The 10,383-nt window shown below is 42.3% G+C and overlaps 1 protein-coding gene across 9 annotated transcripts in view; it reads left to right on the top strand.

Annotated features, from left to right (window-relative positions):
- The first annotated feature begins 2,769 nt into the window (after window positions 1-2,769).
- LOC134629269 (nuclear factor 1 X-type-like) overlaps window positions 2,770-10,383 on the top strand; it is a 109,949-nt gene continuing 102,335 nt past the window's right edge. For 2 of the 9 annotated variants that reach the window (XM_063476466.1, XM_063476469.1), the window contains exon 1: window positions 2,770-3,820. In XM_063476466.1, coding sequence (XP_063332536.1) covers window positions 3,818-3,820 — 3 coding nt within the window. In that variant the 5' untranslated portion in view covers window positions 2,770-3,817. The remainder of the gene's footprint in view (window positions 3,821-10,383) is intronic. The other 7 variants (XM_063476473.2, XM_063476472.1, XM_063476468.1 and 4 more) reach the window with 6 other exon arrangements.

The raw sequence follows: 10,383 nt of genomic DNA, 5'->3' as shown, positions 1-10,383 counted from the left end.
GTGTTTTAAATACCTGTGGATTTTCCCCCTTCTATGTTTTTTATTTATGCCATATTTTTACTTTAATTTTATATTTTTTTGATTTTACGTTTTTTATCGGATTTTTAATCTCTTGTTTTATTTACGGTGTTTTTCCCCTCAAATACCTCAACCTGGTCGTTGATTAAAACACCTGTCTTGATGTCATGTTAATATTTTTCCAACGATTTTCACTAAACAGCTTTAAAACAAAGCTACGTGATTTTTTTTATTATTATTATTATTATTATTGCTAGTACAAAAACACCTTTCGATTTTATCATCTCATTTTTTATTTTCTTTTTTTTCTGGAAGCAGATTCGTTACCTGAAGCTTGTAGAAGTTTCTGTGGGCCTGCGGTAAGTTCCGGGCTATAGTGGGCTGTGCTGAGTACACAGTGCGCGCTCACTGTGCTGTTATTTGTACTTTAATTAAGAGTTAAGAAAAAAGAGGGGGGAAACCGTGTTGTGGGATTATTTGGGGTTTAGAGGCACAGTTTGGTGTTTTTCCAATTAACTGGTCACTCTCCAAACAGGCCGTTGGGCATGTGTGTGCTTCAGCATCTGTAAAAAAAAAAAAAAGAAGAAGAAGAAGAAGAAGAAGAAGAAGAAGAAGAAGAAAAAGAGAGAGAGACCAGAATTAATATTAAAAGTAAGTATTGGGAAAGTTCAAGGTACAAACTGTGAAAATTAACAAGACGCTTGAGGCAGAAAGCCTCTGTCATTCAATCAATTAATAAAAATGTTAATGTAACATTAGGAATTATTATTATTAATAATAGTATCATTATTATACTCATTATCATCATCATGATTATTATTATTATTTGTACAGGCTCCTACTCCTATTTCATACTTTAAGTCATTCACCAACTTTAGTAATCAAGCCAATCATTCATCTGATTGTTGAACTTAGTAATCGCTTACCTCGACGTCTACCTGCAGTTTGTTTTATGCCTGAACAAATAAGATCCTATTAGTTATTTAAACAAAATTATCATTACATTAAAAATGTCAGAAATATGTAAAAAAATAGAGAGAGTGAGGGTCAACTTTTTAAAGGCCTAGTCATTTTTTTCCCTCTTTTTCAAAATAATTCCATAAAAATAATTTTATGATAAACAAAAGGAAAATGTATTTGTAATACAGGTCCTTCGTATCAATTAACGGAGGCGATAAATTGTTGACCTACTAAGTGTTAGGTTACGTGGTTTCTGCTCAGTCTCGTCATATTTTGGTCAGTCTTGGTTGTCTCCAGTGTTAAAACAAAATTAAAACCACAGAAAAACAAAAAAACGACACTTGTTCGTATCTCCCTGCTGTTGGGTAACTGGGCCACGGGGGCCTCCGTTTCTAAACAATAATAATAACAATAACAACCCCGCACATGTCATCCCGCCACAGACGCACACCGAATAATCGAAATTATGCTGAAACAAAAACAAATTCATTTAGAGATGATTAATTGATGTGGCCAAATGTGTGGGGAGGTCAGCGTTTAATTATTTATAAACCCTCATGTTGGAGGAATGTCATTAGGCTGTTTTCTTTTTTTCCCCTCTCTCTCTCTAAAGGAGAGAGGCAGATAACTCCACACGCACAGCTGAAAATAAAAGCAGAAATAAGGCCAAATTCAGATTTATCCAGACGATGTGTATCAGATTCATCTGCAACAACGAAAATATTTAGTTTGTTGCTTTGATTTGAACCAGCCGTTTATAACTGTTGAGGAAAGCCCGAAAGTTGAGTATGAAACAAGAAACGGCCAAGTTTTGAATGTGACTGGCGTGTGAACAGGTTGAGTGACCAAATCTGCACAAAATCTTCCAGATATTTTTTTCTCCAGAGTTTATTATTAAATCACTCTTATCTGCTTTTTTAAGGTGACTTTTTTATTCTTAGATTATGTCCTTTAGGCCCCAAGGTGTCCCCACAAGTTCTCCTGGCCAATTTCATTTGAATAAAAATCTGTTCCAGGTGATGTATCCAAGTTTACATTAAAAGAAGAAGAAACTTTCTTAAATTGAAACTTGACATCAGAAAGCACGTGCACCAAGTGTCTTATGTGGCAGGTCTGCTGGATCTGGCCGTTGTCCTTAAAATCTCTGGAGCAATAAACAGTTTCTTAAAACACGTGGTTGCTTTTTGGTAAAGTGGAGAGCGTGTTTTTGTTTTGTTTTTTTTAAATCATGTTGGTGAGAATGTCTGCGATATCTCAAATGAATTTGATCCTGTTGCTTCACAGCGTCACATCCTGACAGTCACATGCAAAATACCCTTAGTGCTACAGATATTGATTTCCATAATGGAAATCAAACAAAGTAAGTTTTGTGATTAAAGAAAGATGTCCTGCTTGGCTGCTCAGTAACTGACAGCTGACTTTCCCCCTTTTTTATATTATCAGATGCGTGGACACAGAGAGCACAGCTTATATCTGTGGCCAGGTTGTCATTAAAATAACATATCATCCTTTAGTGGCTCGATCTTTGCTCTTGGGTTGTAAACATTAAAAAAAACACCACACACATAAAAACCGAGCAGCTCTGCTCTCGCTCCGCCGTCCCCACAGAGTCACTCTGCAAACTTCAGGCGGTAGGTAGGAGCCGGCGCAGCCCTCTAATCCCTGCAGCCCGTGATTTAGCCTCTGGTCCTCCTAATGCTCCTAAAGCCCCAGCTGCTCTCCTGGCCGCTCCGCTCTCTCCGCGACAGACTGCACACCGCTCGCTTTATTAATAATTCACCTAATAATTCACCAGTTCGACGCTGCCGCCTGAAGCACCGGCCCCCCAACCCAACCTTCACTGTAAACAACTGCCCCAATTCCCCGTCTATTATTTTGTGTATGTGCGTGTAAACAGGGCGCATGCTGCTGAGGTGAGCTATTTAGTGGCTGATATTTTGGGAGGGAGGGAAGAGCAAGGCAATCTATCGCTGCCGGAGCGCACGGCGAGCTTCCATTTTTACGCACCGAGGCATCCAGAGCCCCGCCGAAGCCGCGACCGACGACGTATCGCTGTACAGGCATTCCTCTATCGGCGAGGCTGTAGCGATTTGAAGAGGCACGACGCAAGCTGCTCTTTCATCTCGTCAGCTTTGAGGAGGAGGCGGCGAGGGACCAGGGGTGTCCCCCCCGTTTGCGTGTAACTCCGTGCGTGTGCTTGCGTGTGTTTGTGTGCGTTCGGATCAAGAGAGAGGAGAGAGAGAGAGAGATACGAGGGTAAAACAGAACGGACGCGCGGCATAGGAGACAGCTGCTTTTGGACACGTTTTGGACACAGAAGCTGATCGACCGCAAAGGCTGCACACGGAAAAATAATAGAAACAAAACTTACTCTGCGTCACTTCTCCCGTCCATTATTATTTTGGGTTATTTTTTTGATTTTTTTTTAAACCCGTATTATCAGTATTAATTCGGGGAGGGGTTTTTTTAGCATCTCCCAGTCTGCTGGAGTTTGGCCGCCGAAGGACGCACCTCGGGACTTAGACGCAGACGTCTCCCTCACTTCTTTCTGCGGGACATGGGCGCATCTGACGCCAAACAGCGGTAGACGGAAGGCTCGGAGCTGGTGTCTTCGTTTCCTTCTATCGCTTTCAGAGTGGACCGACTTTTGAAAGAGCGTGTTTTTTTCTGTATCTGGGCCTAAAGCCGACGTGTTTAAAGGTCCTTTTTTGCTTCCGGCAACAGCGAAGAGACCAAGTCTTCCTCCCTCAGCTCTCACTCCCTCTCTCACTTTTTTGGAAGCTGAACTTTTAAAGGAAAATGGGGCATTGAGAGGGTTGGCAGATCTCCCCACGCTATAATGGTACGTGCTGTGTAACTCAATAGTTCCTTTCTGTTGGCTCTATAGGGTAAAGTCTATAGGGCTGGAAATAAACAAAACATGCTTGCACTTATTTCAGGGCTCTAATTTCTTTGTAAAGAACTTTTGTTGCGGATAGATTTGGCGCTAGAGTTCTGGGCCACAACACACCTGTGTGCGTCCCTGTGCACGTGCGTGTATGCGCGCGTGCAAATGTAAAAGTAACTCAACTCGTTTGTTTGCCAAATGTAATTACAAAGCGTCTAAATGAACCGTGATTGACTAAACATTCAGTACTGAGCGCTGAGTGTTAAATATTATTCTCACACACTGCCTTGTTTTTCCTACAGCTCCGTGCATTTTATGACCAAAGTGATTTTCATTTTTTTGGTTAACAATAAGCTACTTTTTTGTTGCAGTTCTTTTTCGTGAAATTTCTCCCACAGTGTTCTCAAATATCTGCAGCTGTAATAATTATGTGCATGGCATCTGTTCAAAAATAATTTTCTCCCCATTTAAATCAGTGCAGTTCTCCTTTCTGGCGCGTTAACGTGCATCGAGTGGCCCTGTAGACAGAGGCTGATCTTTGCTGCTTAAGTCACACAAAATAAAAGCAAAGGTAAATCTTAAAGACTCGCACAGTGATCGTGTGTGGACGATATATTACTGCTGTGCTGGTTATTATTATGCCCTAAGAATCGCAATAAATTAACGTGGCGCACGACTCTCGCGCGTTTCTCCACCTTGCACTCGCCGACTCGAGTCTTTTCTATCGGAAGGCGGCTGCTCTTTTTATCAATGGGCACTTCATTTGCGTAGCTGATGACACTTTATAGCGACTACAAGGGGGTGGGGAGGTGAGGTGACACACAGACCGTCTTTGTGCCCTCAGAACAAGCGCTCAGAGTCCTCAGAAAGAGCAAGTAGCATAAATTAGAGCACCTCCGAAGCATTTAATATTGATCTGAAAATCGGATGATGACGATGAGCTCATTATTTCTCTAAATCCAGCAGCATTTGGAGATAAATATCAGATTTTATCATCAATATCTTCTCTAAAACTGCTACAGTAATATTGAAAATGCAAGGCTGTGACTATCAGCTTTACGTGATCTCTATTAACTCAAAGCTTTACGTTTTAAAATGTCCTAATAAAAATTCAGCATTATCATTGCTAAATCAACTTAAGAGATTGAAGCAGAAGATTCCATTATTTTTGGTATTTTGTTTAAGCTATTTTTACTCATAGATTTCTGATTAAATGTGTTAAACCTGTTAAGTATTTTAAGGTGATAGTGATTGTTGTTTACTGCAACATAGAAATAACAGACTGCACTGTGAAATACTTTGTAGATCATCAGATATGTTTCAGTATCTCATTATTACAATCCTGTAATATAACTCTTACCTCTTACTCTTGCCCATGCGTCTTCACCTCAAATATCGATGCTGTTACACACAAATACTCATCTACCTTCCTGAAAGTTTGAGACCTGTTTTAGAACAGTTAATCCTTAGAAATAAAACAATGAGAGTTTATTTAGACTGAAAGCGTATCTGATTATAATGTTTCTGGGAATGCACACGGAATCTCACAAATGATAAGCACCAAAGATACAGGAGGGGAAAAAATGTGGCAACAGTTTATAAAACTTTTAGTTTCGCAATCTCTTGGCACTCGGATAATTACAGATCTGTCTCTTTATCATACTGAGTGAGTATACAAAACAAAAACACTTTAAAAATAATACACACACACACACACACACACATATATATATATATATATATATAGATAGATAGATTGATTCACGGTCACTGACATGAGCAAATATTGCCTGTATATGCAGCATTACTTTAAAGAGCATTAGCAGAAGTGTTCATTCACTTTTTGCACATTTATCATCGGCCGCCAACTTTGCACGAGCACCCTGATTCCTCTCTACATGAAGGGCGCATAGCCCACACGTTGTCACGTGTTTTTTTATGGGTTATAAATGTCAGCCTTACGTGACTTCAAGGGGGTCACCTACCAAAAACTTTTGCTTGCCCCAGCTGCCCTGACTCACAGTCATACCTGCTAAACAACAACACAGATAGGCCCCAAGTTGCTCAAGATGTCAAATTCTAGGCCGCATGTGTCTTCTGATGTCAGCTTTCCAATTATCTGTCTATATATCTTAAGGTAAGCCAAACATTAGACAATTGTTCGTAATTGGCAGTGATAATACGATGCTCGTTTTGTTTTGATTCTCGGCCTATAATTTCACAGTTGGTTGCGCTGCGGTTGTTGCAGAGAAAACGTGCCAACCACAGAACCTGTCAGTCAAATAAAAGTCAAGAAACTTATTGGTGCCAAGTTGGGAGGTGGGCGTAAACCTTTTACCAGATTATTAAATACATTTTCAAAGTACCATTTCAGTTAAGATGGAAGTGGGTGAGACATTTGAAATGAGCTCAACGCGCTGCCTCCTTGAGTCATATTGTCTGTGTGTGTGTGTGTGTGTGTGTGTGTGTGTGTGTGTGTGTGTGTGTGTGTGTGTGTGTGTGTGTGTGTGTGTGTGTGTGTGTGTGTAACTCCATGCTTCCTGGTCTTTGTGGTAAACTCTACTGTATTAGAACCATAACCACAAGAAAATCTCCCCATGGATCAGTCCTTGTGTGACACAATGGGTTGATTGTCCCAGCCCAAACCTCATTGTTAAATGCATTAACCAGAGCAGCTAGACCTTAGTTGAATGTGGTTTGGACCTTCAAATAAGAGAATGAATAAGGACCCATGTACAAAGAAGGGTGCCAGTGGCATTGGGTTACTTAATGTGCCAAGGGGGCGTTTGGTGCAAGCAAGTGTGTCAGTGAAATGTTGCTGGTTCAGTTCAGTGTTACAACTGGCATGGTATTATCATAAGGCCACAGCCATAGCCTATCCTGTCTAGCAAGATTAGTAGTTCACAGGCAAGTTGCCAGGCCAAGTGCATCTTGGGGTGTGTCACAATGAGCGCTCTGTTTAGACCTGTTTAACTGAACAGTTTTGGTCAACAAAGACGTTTTTTAATAACGCGACGCTGGCATAGTTTCACTATCTATCTGACATTCAGGTGATTCACCTCACCTCACCTCACCTCACCTTTAAATTAAACCGCAAACCAGCTTGTATGAATTTCTCACATAAGTCAAATATCTTTTTACTCGAGGCATCTATTTTTTTTAATACTCCAGCAGTCAGGCCTCTTAAACAGACTCGCTGTTCACACGATGTGCCTCCCGCCTTATCCAGGATCCCAACATTTAGTATTATTGTGTAAAACACAACTGCACAATTAAGCCAAATGCAATCTTCAGCTCTGCGCCTTGGCTGTACTTCTGACCCAAGCAAACCTTCAGGACTCACGAGTGGAGTGAAATAATTAGCCCCACTCTACTCAGCCATCCATCCATCATTTTTTTAATGCAGCCCCTCGGTTTCTCATCTTCTTTCTTAGCCTCCCTGTTTTCTCGTCACCCCCCCTGAGAAGGCTGTGTGAAAAATCGTATTTTTCCAACGTTTCTCCCCGAGGTAGCTTTGGCAGGGACTCACACGGCGGCCATTTCTGCCTTTCATACACTCCTCACACACCATGGAACAGATCGCCGGTGCGGCCTGGCATCTTTGAAGTGGTTGCCATCTCACGCAGGTTGGCTGGACTGTTTTCCTCTCCCCATCCCCCTATTTTCATCCTGTGCCTTAAACTTGGCAGTGTTGCTTTTCAGCCACCAAATAACGATGATAAAAACACGGTTGAGACACAATGGTGGTTATAATAACCATGGTTTTTTTTTTAAAAAAGAAAAAGAAAAAAAAAGAAAAGAGCGGGATCTACAATGCTGGTAGTGGTTGTGGTTCATGATTGTGGGGCGGCCAGGATAAAGGTTTTCTGGAAACAAGGAGAGGACTGCACCAGGTGTGTGACAAGTGTAAGTTTTTATGTGTAGGTGGTGAATTAGTGTGCAAGTGTGTGTTTTTGTGTGTAACTGCTAATGTGATATGCAGAAAGACAGAAAGCGAGGAAAGGTGGGGCGATGTGTGTGTGTGTGGTTGGGGGGGGGGATCATTGATATGATGCCATTCATGTGCTTTAAAATGGAGCCATCTGAGAACAAATTCCACCATCAGGGCCTTTCATACACAAAGCTCTGTAGAGGTGTGTTTGTAAGTACATGTGTGAGTGTATGTGCAAGTGCGAGAGCAGGTTTCGGAGATCTCACCTCCAAAGAATTTGGCCATATGGTCGTCAACACTAAATCCAAAGAGAGAGCGAGTGAGCCAAGGAAAGAGAAGTGTCTTCTTTTGTCAGTGAAGGCAGAAAGAAAGGCAGTTTAAAACACACCCTATACAGATACCTTAGATCAGATGGCTCAGACAAATAAATAAATAAAAATCCTCCACTGCATCCCCTACTCCACATATTTGTGAAGTAGGAAAATCTGTCTCAATTAACACATTTGCATTGGGCGATGATGGACTCCAAATAGGTCACTGACTCAATCTCCCGCCTCCGAATCTTCCCTCTAAAATGTTAATTAAGCAGGGCTTTGAGATTTTTTCGCTCAGGGCTGGCCATATGGGCCGGGCATATGTTCTATATATATAGTACAATATATAATTCATACACTGCTGCAGGAGAAAGTGTTTGGGGGCCCTGGAGTTTTTTTTTAGGGGTTTACTACAAAGGGAATCAGTATGTTCTGGCCTCCCCGGTGGCAGGTACAGAGCTTAGCCTATTCATTAGCTTCATGTTATTCATTGTTGCACAATAGGATTGAGGTTCATCAACACCTGTTTTTCTGGCGAACAGCATAAAGTGGGTGTTTAAATTCCTCTTTGTTGGATGGTTAATATGAAATGAGAGCAAATTATCTACTGTTGGAGTTCAATTGTTGTTGGGCTTTTTTTGTTTGTTTGTTTTATGTGTGTTATGTTGCTCTTCCTGAAGTCAGGTTAAATGATAGCTAATGCTGAGATTCTGGGGGTACGAAGACCTACATATGTACAAAAGGTTTTCTCAAATAGTCAGTGCTCCCAGTTGTCCCACTGCCATCCAGCCAGACACCCATTCACCAGCAGCACTGGGCAGCAGCAGCCAATAAAAACAGCTCTTTCCCACCCGTAGCTTTTTGGGTTCGACTCAACCAATCAGGGAAGGCTTGCTGGTGCACCTGACGCTGTTTCTGGCCAGGGACAGCCAATCACAGAGGCTCCAGCACACCTGATGCATTGTGGTCTGCTTGCTGGTAGTCAGCAGGCTCGCACTGCTGTGGACCCCACCACAGGTGTCGTGGATCCAGGCCATTATTCTGCCTGCCAGCCAATCAGAGGCGTCATTTCATTATCAGACACATGTGGCCTGGCAGAATCTGGGCGCTTGCATTTTGTCTTGTGTGTGTGTGTGTGTGTGTGTGTGTGTGTGTGGATCTGCATGTCTATTAGCGTGGATGGGTATTTGTGGATGTGAGGGACTCTATTACCCCATTCCCATAATGCCTTGCTCTCTTATCAGCAGGCCTCTGAATCCCAGCTTCATCATCATTTTGAAACTTCACAACATAGGCACTGCGTTGCCCCCTCAAGGAGTCGAGAGCCTCAGCAATAAAAAAGGGCTAAAAATAGGAAAGAAAACAATGTTTATGGACTAATAAAGATGATTAGGAATCGCACAATTGCAGAAAAATGGAAGGTTTGCGAGTGCAGATTATCTGTAATAAAAAGCTGAGGGGAGAGATTGGGGAGAGAGGGAGAAAGAGAGTTAGCCATACAGACCTCTCATTGCGAAGGATATGAATAGCCTTTGTTTTCACCACAACTCAGGGCTGTGTGGTCTGCCAACGTCTGGCTCTTATTATGGGGTTTGTGTCTGTGTGTCTGCGTAAGTGGCATGCACGTGTATATCGGTGTGTGTGTGCGCTGGTGCGTGTTGCTGTGTGTTTGCGCGTGAGGCAGAGCGAACATGGGTGTGGAAAAAATGTATATGCATACGGGCGATTATATTTTCAAGAGGGTTAGACTATATGCGTGTGCATTTCGGCATTTCCACACAACCACATGCAGTGTTTTCTCTCTGCTCCCGTTCGCTGAATAAATGTGGCATGGGGTCTTGGGCTGGCACAAGCGTGTGTGCATGCTTTTTTATCCGTTAAAGTTGTGAAATGAAATAGGATTTCACAGAACGGCACAGCGGCTGTGGGATTTGGGCTCCCTTCGGCTAAGTAGAGTGGGATAGGTTGATCCAATCAACTGCAGAACTGCAAGGAGAGCCTATTTCACAGCTCCGGGCCCTGCCAGAACCCTGCCTGCCCGCCTGCCTGCTTGACTTAGAATACAAATGAAGCTCCCTGAATGCACACCTACACACATATGCATGCATACACCCTTGTACTTACAGACAATCTGACTGGGGATTTATAGTGCAAGTGTTGTGGAGCTTCTGTGAAGAAATGAAACCAGTTGGGGTTAAAAGACTGTTTCACACGGAGCGGGTACATTTTAGGGTTATGTCTCACAAAGAGGAGGGAAGAAAAATCACAATTTC

The sequence above is a fragment of the Pelmatolapia mariae genome, linkage group LG6 (assembly GCF_036321145.2).
Source record: "Pelmatolapia mariae isolate MD_Pm_ZW linkage group LG6, Pm_UMD_F_2, whole genome shotgun sequence".
NCBI classification, from domain to species: Eukaryota; Metazoa; Chordata; class Actinopteri; order Cichliformes; family Cichlidae; genus Pelmatolapia; species Pelmatolapia mariae.
The sequence above is the reverse complement of the archived record's forward strand: the minus strand, read 5'-3'. Positions and strand labels throughout refer to the sequence as shown.